At 41.6% G+C, this 22,628-nt stretch overlaps 1 protein-coding gene, 1 long non-coding RNA gene and 1 pseudogene across 11 annotated transcripts; 2 read left to right on the top strand and 1 right to left on the bottom strand.

Annotated features, from left to right (window-relative positions):
* Positions 1-62: 62 nt before the first annotated feature.
* On the top strand, positions 63-6,495 carry LOC109630643 (troponin C, slow skeletal and cardiac muscles-like). The gene is made up of 6 exons (XM_020088945.2): positions 63-260; positions 1,127-1,157; positions 5,195-5,341; positions 5,540-5,654; positions 5,959-6,095; positions 6,248-6,495. Exons 1-6 carry the CDS (start codon positions 237-239, stop codon positions 6,277-6,279), a joined length of 486 nt encoding a protein of 161 aa, XP_019944504.1. The 5' UTR covers positions 63-236; the 3' UTR covers positions 6,280-6,495.
* A 143-nt stretch (positions 6,496-6,638) lies between these two features.
* LOC138410555 (uncharacterized) lies at positions 6,639-10,618 on the bottom strand (annotated as a pseudogene).
* Positions 10,619-12,391: 1,773 nt separating this feature from the next.
* On the top strand, positions 12,392-22,628 carry LOC109630693 (uncharacterized). 10 transcript variants are annotated; one of them, XR_011243152.1, is made up of 7 exons: positions 12,392-12,529; positions 12,607-12,684; positions 12,768-13,405; positions 17,633-17,996; positions 21,450-21,557; positions 22,299-22,398; positions 22,524-22,628. It is a non-coding gene; the product is annotated as an uncharacterized lncRNA (long non-coding RNA). The 10 variants fall into 10 exon arrangements; XR_011243151.1 differs by having other exon boundaries at positions 21,450-21,578; XR_011243148.1 differs by having other exon boundaries at positions 17,856-17,996; positions 21,450-21,578; positions 22,299-22,628.

Below are 22,628 nucleotides of genomic sequence, written 5' to 3'. Positions count from 1 at the left end.
CAAACATTATGAAGTCATGACAAAGAACTGCCTATTGTTGAGTGCCTTCCATTGTACCTATTTATAGATCCCTCTCCCTCTCTCTCTCCCTCTATCGCCCCTTGAATTTTGAGGGATGAGTCAAGAGCTTTTTTAGTACCACAGTCACCCTACACTAAAGATACAAGCATTTGTATTGTATCTGTGTGCAACAGTACATTCAGTGGTGTGTCAGAGGCAACGACAGATCAGCAGCCATGGATGATGTATATAAAGCAGCGGTGAGTACAGAGTATACCAAGTATAATATAGTATTTTATTTTTCTAGATCATGTAATTTCTACAGCATATAATGATCATTAAGTCTTTGGTTTTAATTGTTTCTTGAATTTTCTTCCTTAAAAAAGTAATTGCTGAAGATGCAACGGTCACATCCTTGGGGTCCCTCTAACCCCTCAAGGATATATTTTAATATTCTAAATTCATTTTTGAGAAAAAAAATGTGTGACTATTCATTTTTATATTTTCTTATTTATGTTCTATTAATTGTATTGTTTGTAGTGTGAAGATAACTTTGAAATTGTGATTCAGAATACTTGTGCTTGAAATTGTGATGCTTGAATACTATTGCTTGAATACTATTGCTTGTGTTTATTTGTGACTAACAGGAACTTATTATGTTTTTATAAATTTCTTATGTTCCAACTATGTTCCAACATATATATATATATATATATATATATATATATATATATATATAATTAGCATGTCAGAAAGCCAAAATACAAGAGATTGTACAAGTTTAAGGGATTCTGAAACAATAGGTGTGAAAAGCCCAGTGACCACAGTAACTGGCTGCTTTATTTAGGTCACATTTCTGTGCCTGACAATAAGAACAAACAGTTCAGGGAGCAAAGAGAAGGGACAGCTGATGGCTATTAAAACAAATGGGTGACACCTGATACCAACCACTTCCATAGCAGTGTAACATTGTAGTCCCGCAATGCTGAGAATAGTACAGACTTGAAGTGATCAGTATAGTTATTGAGTTTAAGTTGTAATAACTTTGAAGTGGTAAAACAATAACTGAGTTTCTGTGACAAGCATTGATATATACAATATTCACCCTGATTGTTGTTTCTTTCAGGTGGAAAATCTGACAGAGGAACAAAAAAATGGTGAGGAAAATACTATTGCTATTCTGTCTTTTATCTATATTTACGAATATCTGTCTAGTAGTACAAATTACAACATTAACAACAATTACGACTTTAGTGTGGTCTCAAGAATAAGACAATGCCGAAGTTAGGGTTACCTTAAAACAGCTTAAGTTAACAGCAGCGGTTTAGTAGCGTACACTCTCAGTTGCCATATTGCATTCTCTTTCTCTTTATATATATGTCTCAACTAGTACTAGTTCTCTTCTTCTACAACAGTACCACCTTGTGGTATGAAGTAGTAGACATTTAAATGATATAATCCATTTCTCTCTGTAAAAGATTTCACTCTCTGATAAACAAGTGCTAGTAGGAAAGAGAAATCAGATTTAAATAGAATCTTACACATTACAGCAATGCAACACTATAATTGTCTTAAGTAATTAAATAGAAATTATAACTCTCTTTTGGTGCTATAAGCGTAACTAGAGCAATAAACATCAGACACATTAAACATATAACAATGCATATAAAAGCAAAAAAAAAAGAATTAGCCATTTCTTAATTTTCAAAAGTGTCACGTGCATTACCAGTAATACTTCAAACTGTGTCAACCAGTTTAATAGCAAAAAAACAACAGTGCAAACATATCAGCTTCTCATAACATGGTAGAAGTTATGGCATAACATAGTCCTTGTGCCACTTAATCTTGTATTTAACCAGAGGCTGTGTGTGAGAGGGCTGACGATAGACAATGCCTTGTAATGGTCAAGACATGCTTTTTCCAGTGTTGTCCAGTCGCAGAGGGAAGATGAGAAAGGTGGGAGGTGCTCCAGGTCTTTCAAAAGCTCAGTAAGAAAGTTTTTGGGCCTACTCTCTTTCTCACCATTTCCGGGGAGTGAACCTGGGGGGTCGGTAGAAGTTGTAGCATGTGGTGTTAGATGGTACATGGTACCTGGAGCCAGTTTATTACAGTCTCTTTCCATGATTGTGACTGTTGGATTGCAGATTGAATGCAGCTTCTGAGGGCACAATCAAACCTATTCATTTGCAGCTGGGTGGTTAACTGCTGTTCTCCTATGAGTTATCACTCAGTCATGAAGAAAGGAGGCAAAACATTCAGTTGACAGTGTTCTCAGGGTTACTATGACAACTAAAGGCAGCAGCAAGGAAGTGTGTAATCCTCAGTTGTTGCAGTATGTGAAAAGGCAAGCTCAGGTTTTTTTCAATTGTAGTCTGTCATTGTGATGGCCTGCAGGCTGGAACAGTCTCAAAGGGTCCATCAATGTACAGGCCAAGCTTTCTTCCATTACCCATTAGACATTGAGACAAGTTGCAGAGGTGCATGGTGAGTATTGGCTGTTTATTTGTAAGACTAATAGAGTACAGATATAGCAATACAAGAATTTACTTGTCAATCATTTTTTGGCAACCAGTAGAGGTCTCCCATGTGATGTGCAAACAATCCCCTGGGTGACCTTTGGGCCTGTGTTACCAGGGTGTCCCACGAGGGTGCTGACAGAATGCATAGGCGTAGTTCTGGGACCCTGTTCAGTAGACATCACATTCAAACAAGAGTATGCAGTCAGACAAGAGGGAATGCCCTCGCCCGACAGATCCCTTAATGCTCGATAGTATCGTCAGTGCCCAAAGATATCCACTTTTCTGCATCCCACACAAAGACAAGAGCCCCTTTTTAGACTGTGGAACATTTCCGTTCCATTTCAGTCAATGTGCAGGAAGTAAAAGCTACAGGTTTCTTTGTGCCATCAGCCTTTACTTGTACAAGGACAGCACTTTGTGACCAGAGATCCACTTTGTGGGTATCACATGGCATAGATAATGGTTGAACTGAGCAAGTACAGGGCTGTTAACAAGTAGTTGCTTTAATTCCTCAAAACTGTTTTGTGCTGCAGGGGTCAATGTAAAGGTGTCCTTATCACTGGGACAAGCACACATATGGGTAACAACTGTTACAAAGTTTGCAAAAAAGTTGGAAAGTATATCATTCTCTTAAACTCTATAGTTTGGGGATGCTGCAGTTGTCCCTGAGTTCAGTAATGCCTAAAGTTTTAGATGATGTTAATAAATGAGTATTTCAGACATCAATTTTCCTCACATTCTGATGGTACGAATCAATATTTTTAACTTGTCTCCACCTTTAAATCTGACCACTATTTATTTCAGGAAATTTCCTCTCTGTCCCACTCACTGTGTTTAGTGCAGCAATAAAAGGTTGCATTTGTTTTATCAGTGATACCACTGCTGTGGCTTCAAATCAATATATTCCTCACATACACCTCACACATGATGGGCAGCTTTGGCTGAGGAGGTAGAGCAGTTCATCCAAACCTGATCCAAATAGTATTTAAACTATTTTGTTTGAACCCAGCCTGGCCTGTCCAGTCCCGTCGGGCTCGGTTCTGGTATCTACAGATGCTAAGCTGAGAGCTCACCTGCAGTGCTGTGTTTCCAATGATGCTGGTCCAATTTACTTTAACTGTGTGACTTTCTACTAACACTATCAACTGAATGTAGCTTTTTTCGTTTTCCACTGCTGATAGAACAACATATAACAGCTTTTTTAACAGTTGAGTCCAGTGCGCTTCAGTCTCTGGATTTTCAATGAGACATTCTTGACTTCTATGATTTTTTTCCAGTTTCTGTGGTTTCTGTGTGCAGACGGCACTGAAGTCGCATGCCCTTCTATGGGCACTATATGCTAATTATGAATAACTGGCACATGGTTTCCACTTATTGAGAGACTGGAATTCAGGTTATGTTGTTGTGTTTCTGAAATATTATGTTTTCTGAAATGTTGCTTGTGCTTTGAATCTCGGCCATCATTTAGACCGTGGCATCATGCCACAGTAATTGAGCTCACACTTTTAATTGTTGTGATGTTTGATAAGAGCTGTTGCACCCAACATATGAAGATGTTGCACTGCTAATGAATGATTGGCTGATTGGATAATTGCATGGAAAAGCAGGATCCCATTCTACATAGCAAGTTCAACACATATATTTCTGTTATCTGGCTTCTCTGAACCAACATTCCCTGTCCAGGATAGCCTGTAACATGAAACTCGTAATTAATTGTCTCAGTTAATTTTGGGTTGGCTTTTACAGCTACAGTGATTTTTGTGGAAAAGGCCAAGTTGTAAATTACCTGTGGGTAAACTCAGTTATAACAATAGCCAAAAGTGACATTGAAGCCCTACAGAGAAATGTTTATAACATGATCAAATAACTACAAGAGAAAATCATTTAGTTTGATGTTTAAAGTGGGCTCAAAGTTATTCTGTACCTAAGCACTGGAATTTTAGTAAATGTTTATTATTAAGTGACTATTTTTGTCTGACAAACAATGTATTGTGAATGAATTTGAAAGTAACGTAATCATTAATAATCATTCATAATCATGGAAAATATTTGAGTGTGCTGATAAAAGCCATCAGAGGGTTTGTATTCATTTCCTTTTATCGTCACACAGTCTACTCATAGTATTCTGTATTCCAAGCTGCTGCAGTCGTGATTGAATAATAATACAGTAAAAACATTATCACTGTCAGATATCCTGTGGGGGAATCAAATAATCTTGTGTGTGATAAACTCAACCCTTCTCAGTTAAGAATCTCTGTTTTAAGGGCACACATGAAAAGCGTGGAAAATCAAAATGATTCCTTTAAATATCTGCTGTTCTTTATCAGTTGTCACTTTGCCACCTGTCACTTCAAACTCATTTGTCTACAGGATCATGTAGGAATGATGACTCTGGCTTTCTAGTACTCTAACTGGACAGTATTGTCATGAGTTAAATCTGAAGTTACTTCATGAACCGCATATCCTGCTCCGTAGTACAGGCCAGGTGTTCAGATGTTCCTAATAAAGGGGTCAGTGAATGTATGATTTAAAATAAAACTCTAGGTTTACATACTTTGGTCCAATGGGCTTCTAAAGCCTGTTTCTTTTTAGAGATGTTAACTTTTGTACATGTTTGTTGTTATGAGTATGTATCTCCTTGTCAGAAAGTAAAACACTTGCTGTGCCTCTTCTAGAGTTCAAGGCTGCATTTGACATATTCATCCAGGATGCAGAGGATGGCTGCATTAGCACCAAAGAGTTGGGGAAGGTGATGAGAATGTTGGGACAGAACCCCACTCCTGAAGAATTACAAGAGATGATTGACGAGGTGGATGAGGATGGTATGTCATCTTCTCTCAATATGTGACATCACAGCACTAAAGACATCAGGAGCATGTTTGTTTCATGGAGTACAATACAATGATTTACCACATGAAGGAAAATAAAAGGGGAAACTGGATCTTGGGAGATTAAATTGCTAAACATACAATATTGAGATATTTTGTCATAATAAAATAAAATATCATTTACATTCACAGGCAGTGGCACAGTTGATTTTGATGAGTTCTTGGTTATGATGGTTCGCTGCATGAAGGAGGAGAGCAAAGGAAAATCAGAGGAGGAGTTGGCTGAACTTTTCCGCATGTTTGACAAGTAGGTTTCTCTTCATCTTCTGTTCGCACCATGCAGAGCCTTCATAAAATTCATAGGATTTTTACTATATAAGAGAAATCAGTGCTGACGCCCATTAGTAGATTTATAAATGATGTTTGAAATATATCAAACAGACAAACAGAACTGTCTTGTTGACTTCAAGTAACAACCAAAACTTCACTGGATCAGGATGTTACCATGTTAGAAATACATTATATTGTTCACACTGTACACAGTGCCAACAGGGTTCAGTTCAGCAAACATTCCAAATAAGTATTAGCTGATTCCTTTATCTTTTGTTGAGGAATGGAGATGGCTACATAGACTTAGAGGAGCTGAAGACCATGCTGGGGTCTACTGGAGAAACCATCACGGAAGACGATATTGAGGAGCTGATGAAGGATGGAGACAAAAACAATGATGGCAAAATTGATTATGACGGTACGTTAACCAGCACATTACTGGCACAACTGTCAGTGTCACCATCTGTCTTACAAACAATGCTCATATGCATGTACTTTATTCATATATGCATATATAATTCTTTACATTGACTCTGTGGGTCATCGTTCCCTCATTGTTCTCTCTGACAGAATTTCTGGAGTTCATGAAAGGTGTGGAATAAAGGATTCATCCGGAGTCTTTACACTGCAGCATGTTCACTTTTTGACATCATCATCTCAGGCAATTTTCTGAAGTCAAGCACCCAGCTTTTGTCTGCTTTTAAACATTGCAAACCACACACCTGTCCTCATCAGTACACAACTATTTACTGAGTCAAACAACTTTAAGGCACTGGCAGTTTGTCTTGCACTGATATAAAGGCTATTTTCAATTAAAAGATGTTCACATTTGTGTATTTTTTCTGTCATAATAACCTGAATCCAATGTTTACATAAAATGTCAATCTTGAGAAAAATTACTAAATATACTAATAACACAATTATAAGATTTGAATATTGAAGATTTTACAACTAAAAAACCTGAACTCCTTCAAAGCTGATGCCAAATTACATGATTTTTGTCAAGGGATGGTTTTAAATGTGTACTGGCGATGCACAGATCGACTCTGATGACATCCATATCCACACGTATGCTTGACTCATCCACCAATCACCCACCTGCGAGAACATGTTAAATAAAACAGGGCCACGAGACATGAATCTGTTCTTTACTAACAAGTCCTGTTGAACTAAAGAAGACTCTTGGATGAAACGTTTCACTTAATCACATGGTGTTCCCTCTTTAGTTTGACACACTTTAAGCATTGACTCTGAAGCCACACTGTTGTGGAAACATTTGCAATTAATAGTCAGTAAAAACATATGGACCTTGGCACATCAGGAAACAGGGAGAGATTGAGATGTACTGTGTGTTAATGGCAGGGATTGACTTAACCAACCAGAAATTGTTTTAAACATCCCCTATCCTTCCATTTAAGGAGAGTGTTATGACCCGCCTCACTAGGGATAAGATGGTAACATAAAACCAGATGACTTTGTTTAAACAAGTTGTTTATTTTGTTATAATACTTGGTTTCAGGATTGTATTCACAACACAGGTAGTGAACTAATAGAAAAACAAAGAGATGAGTGCTATTTCAAATCAAAGAAACAAATATAACCAAAAGTGGACTCTTAACAACAGATGCAAAAACAATTTTATACAAACCAAAATAAATCTTCAATAACAAGACAACTGGTTCAGATCAAAAGATAAACAAAAATAACAACCCGCTTCTTGTCTCAACATACAATTCTCAACAGTTGTATCTCAAAACACAGGCGTAGTATCAATACCCAGCTAAGGTGTTCATACACAAATTACAGCCACAAAAACTGACCAGCTGGACAGTATTTAACTGCCAGCCTTAAATGATTAATGATGATTGGAGGCTTGGGGTTGATGCCGCTGCAATCCGGATCCTAGTCTTCACCACCAGCCAGGAAAGAGGAGGATCATCTGCCAGGCTTCCCCCGACACAGAGATGGAGACACAGAGAGACACAATACACACTAACATGGACAAGGGATGGCTACGGACATAACAGAGAGTGTGCACCACCAAACTGTCTACTGTCATTTTGGTGATAGCTGACTGCATGAGTATCAGAGAGAAAGGGGGGAGGTGTGTCAAAATCTGTAAAATCTATCTTCCATTACAAAAATAGGATAAATAGGATAGGGGCAGAGAGAAGGGAAGAAGTGCTCAGTGCATGATGGGAGTTCCCCCAGCAGTCTAGACCTATAGCAGCACAGAGTAAGGGATGGTTCAGGACTCACCTGATCCAGAACTAACTATAAGCTTTATCAAAAAGGAACATTTTAAGTTTAACTTTAAATGAAGAGATGGTGTCTGCTTCCTGAACCCAGAGTGGGAGCTGGTTCCACAGGAGAGGAGCCTGGTAGCTGAATGCTCTACCTCCTGTTCTACTCTTACAGACTCTTGGAACCACAAGAGAGCCTGTGTTTTAGGTCGTTGATATATGAAGGGGCTTGAGTGTTAAGGGCTTTAAATATGAGGAGCAGGATTTTGAAATCTATTCTGAATTTTACAGGGAGCCAATGTAGAGAAGCTAAGACATGAGTAATATGATCTCTCCTTCTAGTTCCTGTCAGCACTCAGCATTTTGGGCCAACTGGAGACTATTTACAGTCTTCCTGGGACATCCTGATAATAAAGAGTTACAGTACTCGAGTCTAGAGGTAACAAACGCGTGGACGGGTTTCTCAGCATCCTTCTGTAACAGGATAGTATAATAATAATAATAATTTTCACAATATTGCACAGTTGGAAGAAAGCTGTCCTAGAGACTTGTTTTATGTGTTGGTCAAATTACATGTCCTGGTCGAACATAACTCCAAGGTTCCTCACAGTGGAGCTGGAGGACAGACTGACCCCATCCAAGGTAACTTTCTGTTCAGTGATCTCTAAGATGTTAAGGGCCAATTACAAGGACCTCAGTTTTGTCTGAATTTAGAAGTAAGAAGTTTTGGGTCATCCAGGCCTTGATGTTCTTGAGACATCCCTGAAGTTGAACTTAGTGATTAGATTCATCAGGCTTCATAGAAATGCATAACAATGGAAGTGTATGTGGTGCTTTCTGATGATGTTGCCTAAGGGGAGCATATATAAGGTGAAAAGTATCGGCCCAAGGACAGAACCTTGTGGAACTCCATGACTAACTTGCATGTGCATGGAGGGGTCATTGTTGACATTAACAAATTGAAATTTATCTGATAAATGTGATTTAAACCAGTCTAGTGCCGTTCCTTTAATCCCTACATGTTCCAGTCTCTGTAACAGGATCTTATGATCTATGGTGTCAAGTACAGAGACAAGTCCATCATCTTAAAAAGGTCATTAGTGACTTTCAACAGTACTGTTTCTGTGCTGTGATGCTAGCGATCTTTTTTGCACGATAATCCCGTATTTTCACATAATTTCATGTCGCATCCCTCCTCTCTGAGGATGCACGATGCACATGATCGAACCCGCGTATAGCAGCAGTGTTACTTAACTGCTCCTCTAATAAAGCATCCTGGCAGGGTTGTCTCCAGACCACTGCTTGCAACTCATACATGAAATAATGCGAATGTAACTGGATGGTTGTTTAAGGTGTATATATTGCATTTCTATTGTGTCCCTCAGTCAGTTTATTTCAGCAGGCATGGTGATCGTGGCAGGTGTGTGGCAGTCTCCTTACCAGCACCTGCAGCCGCGTCATCGGCCGCTAATGCGGACCTGTACATATACAGGTCGACTAAAAAACTTGGCCATATTTCTAGATATGAGAGCTGCTCCATCCAAAGTGGATGGATGCCATCTCTCCTAATCAGACCAGGTTTTCCCCAGAAAGATGTCCAGTTATCTATGAAGCCCACATCTTTTGCTGGAAACCACCTCGACAGCCAGCGGTGAAATGACAACATGTGGCTATACATGTCATCAGTGGTCACATTGGGCAGGGGTCCAGAGAAAACTAGGGAGTCCGACATCGTTTTTGCATATGCAAACACCGATGAAACATTAATTTTAGTGACCTCCGACTGGCGTAACCGGGTGTCATCACCGCCGACGTGAATAACAATCTTACTATATCTACGTTTATCCTTAGCCAGCAGTTTCAAATTAGACTTGATGTCGCCCGTTCTGGCCCCCGTGATGCATTTAACTATGGCCCCCGATGTCGCTAACTCCACGTTTCGTAAAATGGAGCTGCCTATGACCAGAGTTGGCCTCTCAGTGGGTGTGTCGCTGAGCGGGGAAAATCTGTTAGAAACGTGGAGTGGTTGGTTGGGCTTCAGTTTGGGGCTATGCCTCTTTCAAACAGTCACCCAGCCTCCCGGCTGCTCGGGGGTTGCCGGGGGACGGCTAGCTGAAGCTGCTTGGTGGTACCGCACCGGCTACAGGTGACTTGCTAACTATAGCAGCTACTGACTGTTGGGTGGTGCTGTACCGTGCCTCTAAATCACTGAGCCTCGCCACCAAGGCAACAAATAAACTACATTTATTACAAGTACCATTATCGCTAAAGGAGGACGAGGAGTAGCTAAACATGTGGCACAGTGGGCAGGAGAGGAGAGAGCAGGAGAGCAGAGAGAAGCCATTGCTATAGCTAGGCTAGCTAGAGTAACTAACAGAAACTGGTAAAACTATCAGATTTAAAGTGTTGCTAAAGTTAAGAGACCTGTGAGTGAGCAAACTTAACAAGTCTAAAGATAGTCTAGAGATATATGCAGATAATCGCTGATTTGATAAATATACGAAAATCTTTTTACGTTAGCAGCAGAGAGCACCGTGGCAGTAACACCGATAACCGAAAGTGACAGAATATGCTTACCGTAAAGCAGCGAGTCATGTGCAGTGTCAGGAACAGGTGCATCAGGGACTAGTGTCAACAGTGTGAGAGCTGTATCCTGGCAAATTGCACAAAGCCCCAGGCCCGGGCTCCAGTGGGTCATCTATTAGCCGCAGAGCCCAACCAGGTCCTCGCCATTGACTTCACTCTGTTGGAACCAGCCCAGGATGGGCGGGAACTTGTCATGGTGATGACAGATGTGTTTTCAAAGTACACCCAAGCTGTGCCAACCTGAGACCAGAAGGCTTCTACAGTGGCTGAGGTATTGGTGAGAGAGTGGTTCTATCACTATGGTGTCCCAGCGCGCCTCCACTCTGACCAGGGAAGAAGCTTTGAAAGCGCCTTGGTTCAACAACTCTGTGAACTCTATAGGATGCAGAAGACCCGGACCACCCCTTACCATCCCCAGGGCAATGGGAATTTGTGAGAGATTTAATAGGACGCTGCATAACCTTCTGAGCACCCTTCCATTTGACCAGAAGCGCCACTGGCCCAACCATCTTCCCCAGTGGGTGTTTAATTACAAAACCACCCCTCATCAGTCAACGGGTGAGTCCCCACATTTCCTCATGTTCGGGCAAGAACCTCACTTACCTGTTGATTTCCTGCTGGGTCATCTCCCTTAGCTGTCAACAGGGAAGGTGCGTGACTGGGTGGCAGAGCATCAACGTCGGCTTCACCTGGCCTTGGACTGTGTCAATGACCCTACCTGCAGGACCATGGCATTAGAGGGCGCTGTTAGATCCAGGATGTATGGAGCTCAATAACCTATCAAGTGGTCTATTCCATTACTCCAGTGCATAATTTGACCCGGGTGCGGAATGTGCACTGGACGATGTTAAAGCCGGCCTTGGCCCTGCCTCCTGAATGTCCTGAAGAGGAGCCACAGGATTCCTCAGAAAGTGTGTCTCAGGTTAGTGAAGAAGGAGAAGGACTGTGGGTGGTTCTGAGGGGACCAGCCCAGCATTCACCCATTTCAGTGCAACCAAGCTCCCCACCCAGAGAGCATGTAGTTCTACCTCCGGTGGCAAGAGAGGCCTCTTCCCCTGTGCCAGAGGGGGCCCCCAGTAGTGGCTCAGCTGCTCTCAGGAAGTCCTCACCACTGCAGGCCAACACTCGAACCTCCACCGCCTTCCAGGGCCTGTAAGGGGTAAGGCAAACAGGGCTACTGCCTCTCAGGTGTTGTGATTATGTACTTTCCATCGCGCGGGGTATGATTATGTACTTTTCTTCGCGTGGGGCACCATTAAATGTGTGCTTTTGGGCATTCAATAAATGTGGCTATCAGAGAAATATTAAATATTAAATAATAAGTAAACTGATAAAAGATAAATCGGGGCACCACCCTTCAAAGGAAGGGAATTAGGGAATAGTCAATTTATTGAATAAGTTTAATGAAATTACTGACTACAAATTTGGAACTCTGATTAATAATTAAATAAATAACTATAACCAAAATTACCACATCAATAGCTAGCAAAGTTGAAGGATATGGAGTTCTTGACAGTGTAGAGGTTGGCAAAATTCACACTTATGCAACATTAATGAAGACATGTTTTAAAGAAAAACATTTATTATGGGAATAATAAAAGTATAAACACACAAACTAACAAAAATGTACTTACTATATACAGATTTGTTTGCAAGTATGTGTGCGTGTGTGTGTGTGTGTGTGAGTGAGTGAGATTCAAAATGGAGACTGGCCACTATGAAGACAAAAGGCCCCCTGGAGTGGTGAGACCATGTGGCTGAGATCACATGTATGTGTTAAGTTTGTGGAGATGAGTGTGTGAGGTGTTGGTGCCAGGTTAAAGAAAGTAGTTAGATGCATGTGTAGCCGGAGGCTTTCTTCCTCCCGGCCACGGTGTGGCGCTAGGTTAATTGCTGGGCGGCGCCAGTCGACCGCTTATAACCGGGTGAGCGGCCACACCACGCTCTTTCCTTTCCACCCTTTGATCCCTCGGGTGGTGGCTGCGGCGTGGTAAGCTCAAGCGCACATCCCCCATACATACAGGTACGGTAGCGCACTTCCTCTTTATCCATGACCAGCGCAATGTGCACAGTGGTGACACCGACTTCCAACTCTTGCAGCACGACAAGTGGCTGACTATATCGGCGGATGGGCGGTCCCGCTTGGAGCTCTGTTGGGGTTGTAGTTCGTGTCCGCAGGTAGGCTGGCGTTATCTGCCTGTTTGGTTTTGTCTGTCGCTGGGTCCTCTGCCGACTGTCGCTGGTGCGCTTTCTGTCCGCAGCGTCTCCGTGTCGTGGGCGGAACACTCTTGCCCATCGGCGCACCGAAAAGGGATGCAGGCAGGGGTGTGGCGTGTCTCGTGCCACCGCCCCCTGGAATCAGTCCTGCTGTTTTGGCTCGGGGTTATTCTGACGGGATCCGGTTGCTCCGTCCTGTGTTGGTTCTGGCTGGCCGCCATACTCACGGCCTCCCCCTCGTTTCGGACGGCCGGTGGCGCATCACCAGGACAGCTTCGACACCACTCGTTTTAATCACCATTATATTAAATTGTTTTATTTGGTTTTGTTCATTTCTATCAGTTGTAGGATTTATTTTGTTTGGTATTTTCCTTTTTTGTATCTGAGTTGTGTGTTATCTGTTTTCTTGATTGAGTGTTTATTTTGTTATTGATTTGGACTGTGTGCATGCAATTAATGTGTTAATTAGTAATCATTGATTATTTCTATTAGGCATAATTTTTGAGCACTTATGGTATTATTTTAACTTTTCCTTTTGTGTTGGACAGGTGCTGTGGGCCCCCAGCGGCAGCCCAGATTCCCTGGTGGTGGTGTTCATCACGATCCTCTTTTTAGGTGGTGTGCAGTGTCACAGGTGTCTAAGTTGTGATCCCTCTTACCTCTTTGCTCCCCTGCCGCGGTGGTAAGCCCCAGTCCTGTCCTTCTTCCTTATTTTCCCCGGAAGTTAACATTTATTGTTTATTTGTGTATTGTGCAATATACATTTTAATTGTAATAAAAATATATTTTTATATAGAACGCTCTCTGCCCTCTGTGGATAATTGGATGTGTGTGACCTTATTTTATTACTTCATTCATTTTCTAGGGGTCAAATTCCCCTAGGTGGCGTTGTTGAGCAAAACTATAACCCAGTCTGCCAGACATGCAAAGAAAGTGATCAGCATAACAGAACTAACATTAACTTTCAAATAACAAATTACCAAATATCACAACAACACAAGTCAAACTTACAAACATCACATTAAATTGAAATAGGATTAAACAGTCCTTTGCTTGGCCTAGCGTAATAATAAAGCCCAGTTGTGTTACCCGTCCATGAAAAAGAGGGAAAGGTCCTTTTTGGATGTGCAGTTTGAAGTCCAGTGAAGTGGTCTTGTTGGTTTGTGGCTCCTGTTGTGCATCTGCTGGTCAGACCTTGTGTTGTGGCCAGTTGTGCTGAAGTTCTTAGGCAGGCTCTCGTGTCACTGCCTTTGGAAGGTTTTAGCAGTCTGCTCCAGGCAGGCCTGCTTGAAGTTGAGGAGCTTGTGTAGGGAGGAAGTCTCCCTGGCTGGGAGAGCAGGGCCAGAACCTACTCCTCCAGGAGCAGTCAGCAGGGGAAGAGGCAGAAGAGAGAAAAGCCAGGAGAGGGGAAACTCAGCTTATATTGGCCTTCTGACCTCATGGGTCATGGGGCACACAGTGACCAATAGTGGTTGAGAGTTGTCTCCAGGAGCAGTTTTACCACCTATGTGTGAAGATGAAGCACCCTGGGAGACTGAGTACTGGAAGCTCTCCTTTGTCTCCAGAGCAAAGGAGACATGCGGCCAGGCTTTTGACTACACATGTAGGCCCACCTATGGTTCACAGATACCAGGTCCCAACACAGGTATTGGGTTCTAGGAGTATGGCTGCAGCTATTTTTAGACCTTGGTCTTAGTATCAGTTATTTCTGTCTGTAGTTTATTGGTGGGTCACCGATTGCAGGTTGCAGTGTCGGTCGCAGATTCGTCATTTTCCCCAGAGCACCTGTGTGTGAAGTGCGGTGATACACTGAAGCTCTCGATGAAATAAACATCAAACAAAACCCCATTACGATTTAATACATGTCTGTCCGTGTCAACATCACATTAAACAACAAAATAAATCATATGGGTAAAAAAATAAATATAGTCCAAAAATCTTGGACGGGATTCAAAATGACGAGCTGAAGCAGTTTAAGCTTCTGGCCTGATGACGATCTCATTACACCACGGAGCCGCTGAATCAAGTGCTTTTTACTCTGTCAGGTGTATCACACCAAATGTGGTTTGAGGAAACGCCCATGTCATCTGGTGATAGTCTGAACACAGAATAAACGCTGCATATTTATTAACAGGCTTCACAAACTGATGACCATTGTACATAGGAGACACATGGAGTTATGAAGAATACACACGTGTGGCCAGCTCCACGCAAAGTGCCTTTGTGTGAAGCTGGTGATCAATTACAATGCGCACACACCAAACACCTGTCACATGAAAACATGCCTCACATGAACAAGGTGGAAGCTCGCACGGTGTTTGTGTGAGTAAAGTTGATGATCGTGCTTTTGTTGGATGTGTTTAACTTCATGTGTTCTCTATGATGAGGTTCAGTCCTTGGGGAATGAAAACAACCCAAACACATCAGAAAATGTGTGTTTGTTTTTCGTAGTTTCTGCATTGCGAGTGTTGTTTATCTGTGTGTGATCCACAGATGATCTGTCTGAACTGTGTCTAGTGTGTTGAACATGACACATGTGTGACAAGGCAAATTTGGAAAATTAACTAAACGTCTTCATTGTCGAACAACGTGTTGTGTATTTCTTCTCTTCTGTCAGATGACTACGTGCTTTGTTGGAGCTGTGTCACGCAAAGGAGTAAATAAAGTACCCTGTGTAACTATGACAACTCCGGCAAATTATAATAAAAATAATAATTATTATAACTTATTTGTATTTTGTAGTTTCACGAACAATGTGGTGTAGCAGGCAATTGAGGATGTTTCAGGAAACATCATTCAAAATAAAAATGCTGTTTTGTGTCAGGATCATCTTCAGACAAAACCACTTAGTTGTGGGGCTGAATATAAATGTGAGTAAAATCCCACCATGGGAGTAGATACGCTGTGCTCCACATAAAAACATCTCACGTAAAGGTGGTGACGCTACCCACTATTTTTCAATTCAATTCAATTTTATTTATATAGCGCCAATTCATAATTTACATTATCTCAAGGCACTTTACATTTAAAGGTCAAGACCTTAAAACAATACTATGCCACTGATCTGACTGAGGAGCATTATCACATTTATGTTCTGATGACTGGAGTCTGCGAACCACTCACCATGTGTTATTGTTTCAGTGAATACGCCCAGGTTAACACTCACTGTACACTCGGTATTATTGTTCATACGTCACACATTTGGACCCTGCTGCACCCGTGTGTTTAACACAGTACAACATCATGAAAAATTGCTATACACAAGGAAAAGCCATTTATATAAATCAATCAAGCTACCTGAAAAGCATGTGGTTACGGAAGCCCTAAAGGGTCATACATACATACATTTTATTCCACCCGTTTTCCCGTGATAGCGAGATAATTTTCCTCCGTTTTCCCATGATAACGAAAATTATCTCGTTATCACAGGAAAATGGGTGGAATAAAATGTATGTATGTATGACCCTTTAGGGCTTCCGTATGTGGTATATAGCCAGCTACATGTTAATTCAATGTAATATGAAGAGCAGAGTGGTGTGAGTGAATTTAGGTAAATTAAAGACCAGTCCAGCTGCTGCATTCTGGATGAGCTGCAGTAGTTGGACAGCACTAGCAGGTAGACCAGCCAAGAGGGAGTTGCAGTACATACATAATTTATTAGATGCACAGGGGGCAATAAAAGTCACCATCCACTGGTGGTTGCCCAACACAGCTTAAATGAAACCAGCTCTCACACAGTGTACAAGCAATCTGGAAGTAGAGAAAAAAAATGTATGGCAGTACCATAAGTAAGACATGCATCAACTGAAAGTGCTTAAAATCTGCCTTACCCATTACACATCTGTGTCATACACACCACATACTCGACATATAGATATATATAGATAAATCATCTGTTCATTACACATAGTTATGTTATTTTCTCAAATAAATAGCTCTTGTTTTACAATAACTAATAAAAACAAATAAAACACCAACCTGTTCCTTGGATCAGCCGTTGACCTATCTGCATTCTTTGATACAGGATAGTAGGCTTATTAAAAATGACATCCAACTCGTCCCCTTTTAAAATCATGTCTGCTCACTGGAACAAGAAACAAGTAGAAAACACAAATGCAGAAACGGTCCAACCATTTATTTTTGAAATGATTGATTCAAAGCACATTCACTTACTTTACACACAACACCACATGATGTGGCATCCTCTTGATGAGCGTGTGTAATAGTCTCACAAGACCAGCGGGAGCAGTTGAGGCCTCGCTGCATCATGAAAGCCCTGTGTAGCATAATAAAAATGAATAAAACTTCCATTGCCCCCCTCTACCTGGTCACTGCACTGCATTGCATTTTTGTAATGCCTCTTTCTGTGCCCCAAAAGGATCCACATAAACAGAGCGCCTCTCCTTTGGATACATCACCTGGACAAATTAAAGAAGGCAAATAAGGAACAGGAGCTGTATATTGTGTTTGTAGCCACAGCCCCTTACTGTTAGTGTCCAGTGATGGTTCTCGCAGACAGCTCCAACCATAACGTCATAGTCCAGGGGATCCACCTGCATTTATGCAATATAGTACACAGAAAACATTTTTTCACATGAGCAATCTGCTCTAATATTGAGATGCATAATAAATAAACGTAGGGGAAGAAAACAAACATATAGGCCTACAAGTGAAGGAATAAAACAATCCTCCCGAATTTTCAGTGTAATCACATTTATCACTTACCTTCCTCAAATATCAGTCATCTGGAAAGAATTAACTAAAAACCCCTGGCCTTTGCCTCCCCCACTGAATTGCCTCAGACAAAGTGTAGGGTAGGCGTTTATGATCTGTAATGAAATCAAATTTTTACCCACATGTGAATGCAAAATAAAATGCTGAAACCTTTCTTGCTTACCTCACTTTCCAGTGTCCCTGGAGAAAGGTGTTCCCGGAGGTTGTCTGTGAATAGACGATATGGACCAATTTTGCTCCACAACACCTCTGGTGCTTGCCCAGCCCAGATTGTCTCTACTACTATGCAGAAAAAAGTTGACAGATTACTTGCAATAAACATTAGCAAAATAATTGTACTCATTATTTGCTATTACCTGCTTCCAAAGTGTCTTAATGGACTTTTGTGCCAAGTTTAGCAGGGACAAACACTGGTGAGACGGCTGGAGATGATGGTGAGACGGCAGGAGGTGAGGGTGAGACAGCCGGAGGTGAGGGTGAGACGGCAGGAGGTGAGGGTGAGACAGCAGGAGATGAGGGTGAGACGTAGATGGCTGATGGTAAGTCAGTAACCCATTTGTGCGGGATACGTGGTGTGGGCTCAATTTATCGATTTAGTTGGTCGATGTTGACCTTGTGAATCATTTTGCTTTTCTCTGTTACCAGGTCAGCACTTTTCCCCTGTAATTGTATTATAGTGAAGGGGCCGAGCATGGAGGTCTCCATTTCCCCCCCCTTCCTTTGCTCCTGACGTTTATTTGACCTCAAAACCTTGTCTCCAACTTCGAATCCATCATCTTGGCCCATCTCCTCTCTCTTTCTCTTGATCTTCTCCCTCATCTTCACCACGTTGGCTTGAGCCATGGTGTAGTGCACTGGGAGGTTCTGTGTTCCCGGAGATTGAGTTTCCTGGCCAATGAGGGCCTCCACCCCCTCATTGGTCACCTGTGTCAAGAAACACTTCAGAATGTTGAGTTCAGCAACCATTAAGTTAAGAATCATAATTTCCATTTTTACCCCAATACACATGTGTACTTTACTACATACCACATACTCTTCTGGAACCTCAGTCGGGTACCTGTCCTCACAGCCAAACATGAGGTAATACGGGGAGTATCTGGTGGTGAGGTGCTTTTTGGTTCTAAGCGCAAACAGTGTTGCTTGGAGGTGCCCATCCCAAGTGTTAGGTTTGTCCCCCACCAATTTAGTCAAGGTCCTGCAAGATCATACACCCAACACTGTGACCTTAACATTGCAGTGTTAATGAAGACAGAAATAGACATTTACAATACCTTTGAATAGGTAATTGAAGGTGGAAACATTCATATAGACACCATATAATTTAAGATGCAGATGGCATTAGGAATTCTTACCTCATCAACAAATTCTCTTCCTTGGTCTGTGAGAAGCCTTTTTGGAGCACCAAACTTATAGAAGAAGTTGAGGATGCACTCGGTGACCTCAACAGCACACTTTGTCTTGAGAGGATAGGCCTCAGTCCATTTGGTGAAATAATCAATTATCACACAAATGTACTGGTGCTCAAGTGTGGTTGGCGTCAATTTTCCTACTAGATCCATCCCCGCCAGCTCAAGTGGCTCCGTTACCTGAGGAAAGAAAGCATGTTATGGAAATGAACTCTTATTCTGGGTTAGGGAGTTATTTCAGTGCAGTCACCTCAATTGGGACGTAAGCCTTCTTTATTTTGAGGACATTCTGTTTGGCTTGGCACTACGGAAACTCCAATACCTAAACAAATTTCAGAAATCAGTAAATGAGAAGATAAACAAATTGAATATGAAAGAGTGTGTTTAACTTAAACTACCATGCACAGAGATTGCTAAAAAATTTAGATCAAGCTCACCCATTTTCGTATGTCCTTTTCCATCCCAGGCCAGTAGTACTGCAAGGAAATGGCATCCACTGTTTTTTCCATCCCACAATGGCCTCCATGCTCACTTGCATGGAAGGCCACAAAAATGCCATTTGCCTCGTCTGGGGAGGTAACTACTTTTGCCTGGTAGTCACCCTGCTTCCGTCTACGGCATGTGTAATTAAGCTGCCCATCTGAGAACCATGATGATATTAGTAACTCAACATTATTGCCTTATTGTGTGGAACGCCTTCTACTTACCCTTAAAGGTGTAATTTTCACATCTCCAGTCCGCTTTATGACATACCTTTGTTTAGAGGTTAAACCTAACAGGCATTATGCCTCAGGAAGTCTTTTATTTCTCTGACCAGTTTAGGGTCCATTTTAATTATATCTAAATATCTATATCTATATAAAGTGTCCCTGACTAATTACTGGTCTATCCTAGGTCTATAATATTTCCCTGCTCTAAATACTACTATTAATTATCTATCTCTTTCTCGCTTTCAATCTCCTTACTCACTACAAATTAAGTAAGCAGAACAAGGATATAGGTTTTGCCACCACCAGGTGTGAATGGTTTGAATACAACGACAAGTAAGTGATTGGCAAACACAATCCTGTCTGCAATCCTGTTAGTGAAGATGCGTGCGCAGGTGTGCATTTGTGTTGTGTCGGTTACAGGCCTCTCACTACTTGTATTTGTATTCTTGCTTCACACCAACCAAGGTATCAACGAGCACACGAAACGCACACTAATAGTAAACAGGCACAATGTTGGTGGCTTTTGCTTGTGTATAGCAATTTTTCATGATGTTGTACTCTGTTAAACACACGGGTGCAGCAGGGTCCAAATGTGTGACGTATGAACGATAATGCCGAGTGTACGGTGAATGTCACAAGTTAACCTGGGCGTATTACTGAAACAATAACACATGGTGAGTGGTTCGTAGACTCCACAGTCATCAGAACGTAAAGGTGATAATGCTCCTCAGTCAGATCAGTGGCATAGTGGGTAGCGTCACCACCTTTTCGTGAGACATTCTTATGTGGAGCACAGCGTATCTACTCCCATGGTGGGATTTTACTCATATTTATATTTAGCCCCACAACTAAGTGGTTTTGTCTGAAGATGATCCTGACACAAAACGGCATTTTTATTTTGAATGATGTTTCTTGAAACGTCCTCAATTGCCTGCTACACCACATTGTTTGTGAAACTACAAAATACAAAAAAGTTATAATAATAATAATTATTATTATTATTTTTATTATAATTTGCCAGAGTTGTCATAGTTACACAGGGTACTTTATTTACTCCTTCGAGTGACACAGCTCCAACAAAGCACGTAGTCATCTAACAGAAGAGAAGAAATACACAACACGTTGTTCGACAATGAAGACGTTTAGTTCGTTTTCCAAATTTGCCTCGTCACACGTGTCATGTTCACAACACTACGAAAAACAAACACGTGTTTTCTGATGAGCGTTTGGGTTGTTTTCATTCTCCGAGGACTGAACCTCATCTTAGAGAACATCGAGCACATCTTTTAAGATCACGTCTGCTGACTTTAACCAGCAGCGAGAGTCGGAGGACACATGAAGCTAAACACATCCAACAAAAGCACGATCATCAACTTTACTCACACAAACACCGCGCGAGCTTCCACCTTGTTGTTCATGTGAGGCATGTTTTCATGTTTGGTGTGTGCGCATTGTAATGATCACCAGCGTCACACAAAGGCACTTTGCGTGGAGCTGGCCACACGTGTGTATAAATATGCAGCGTTTAATCTGTGTTCGAACTACCACCAGATGACATGGGCGTTTCCTCAAACCACATCTGGTGTGATACACCTGACAGAGTAAAAAGCGCTTGATTGAAGAGAAGCACACCGAACACTCCAGCGGCTCCGTGGTGTAATGAGATCGTCATCAGGCCAGAAGCTTAAACTGCTTCAGCTCGTCATTTCGAATCCCATCCAAGATTTTTGGACTATATTTATTTTTTTCCACTTATGATTTATTTTGTTGTTTAATGTGATGTTGACACGGACAGACATGTATTAAATCGTAATGGGGTTTTGTTTGATGTTCATTTCAACTAGAGCTTCAGTGTATCACCGCACTTCACACACAGGTGCTCTGGGGAAAATGACGAATCTGCGACCGACACTGCAATCGACCAGCAACATCTAGAATAAAGACATCATCAGAAGCCATGATCCCCAGTTAACCTGGAACACTGGTTAGCCGCCGCTGCTAACGGGTAGATTATTGATGTGTGCAGGCTACAGCTAAAGTGCTGCAAGCATAGTGATAGTTTGTCTGCTAGTGTCTATGAATTGTAACAGCTGGCTGTGTGTCCTTTAAAGCTTCCCTGGCGTTAGGCTGCTGTTTGCCCTGCCTTGCCTCTTACCTCCATAGCTTGCCTCTAGTCTCTTTTCTTTCTTTGTGCCACGCTCACTTACACCTATAACCGCCCTGCCTTCGTCATTAAACGCTCTTTTTATGTAGTGTACTGTAGTTCAAGACTGACCTCAATCAGACCATGACTCATTAGTGGGGGTGGGGGTTAGTACAGCATACTGAAGGACCTGCAGAACTTATGCATGTTGCATGTTTTCTTTGGTTTTTCTTTTGTTGTGATTTGAGTTTGCAGTTCTTTTGTATATAGAAATTTTGTTTGGTTTCTATCTTTTTATTTTGTTTGATTATTTGAGCAGTGACCTCACAACAGCTAGTGTGTTAACTTGTTTCTTAACTTAACCTCTGAGTCATTGGTAAGGCTTAATATTGTATTTTGTGGAAATAAGAACTATATAACTGTTTTTTAAAGAGAAACCTAACTTAAAAAAGACATTATTTTTATTGTGAGAAATAAAAAATGTTAAATGACTCTACATCGTGTCTGTATTCATTTGTGTATTTACCTGTAACATAGTTACACTAACTCTTAGTTTGTCTTTTATTTTTCCTGTCATTTCAGGGCCTGCCTTTCTTCCCTGCCTTGCAATCATCTCATTTCCCTCACCTGGTTTTCCCCGCCCACCTCCTCACCTGCAGTCCATTGGCTCATCAGTTCCTCAGTATATATTCCAGTCATTTTCACTCGCTCCCTGCCAGATTGTCTTGTGTTGTATTTTGCCAAGCTCTCCAATATCTACACTTTTGCCATCTTGTTCTGACCCTGTTTTGCCTTCTTGGACTTCAGATACCTGCCGATCCCTTGACGGATTTGTTTGCCTGATTTTGATCTCCTGGTTTTGACTCTGCCTGTTTCTTGGACTGAATAAACGGATCTTCCCTTGCAACTTGA

Source organism: Paralichthys olivaceus, chromosome 6 (genome assembly GCF_024713975.1).
Source record: "Paralichthys olivaceus isolate ysfri-2021 chromosome 6, ASM2471397v2, whole genome shotgun sequence".
NCBI lineage: Eukaryota > Metazoa > Chordata > Actinopteri > Pleuronectiformes > Paralichthyidae > Paralichthys > Paralichthys olivaceus.
This window is presented reverse-complemented; position numbering and strand designations above follow the sequence as displayed.

Bases quoted from the DNA above. Each gene is read 5' to 3' on its own strand.
- LOC109630643 (XM_020088945.2), top strand. From the start codon at position 237: ATGGATGATGTATATAAAGCAGCG. The intron at 261-1,126 runs GTGAGTACAGAG...TGTTTCTTTCAG, and splicing joins ATGATGTATATAAAGCAGCG to GTGGAAAATCTGACAGAGGA. The intron at 5,655-5,958 runs GTAGGTTTCTCT...TCTTTTGTTGAG, and splicing joins CTTTTCCGCATGTTTGACAA to GAATGGAGATGGCTACATAG.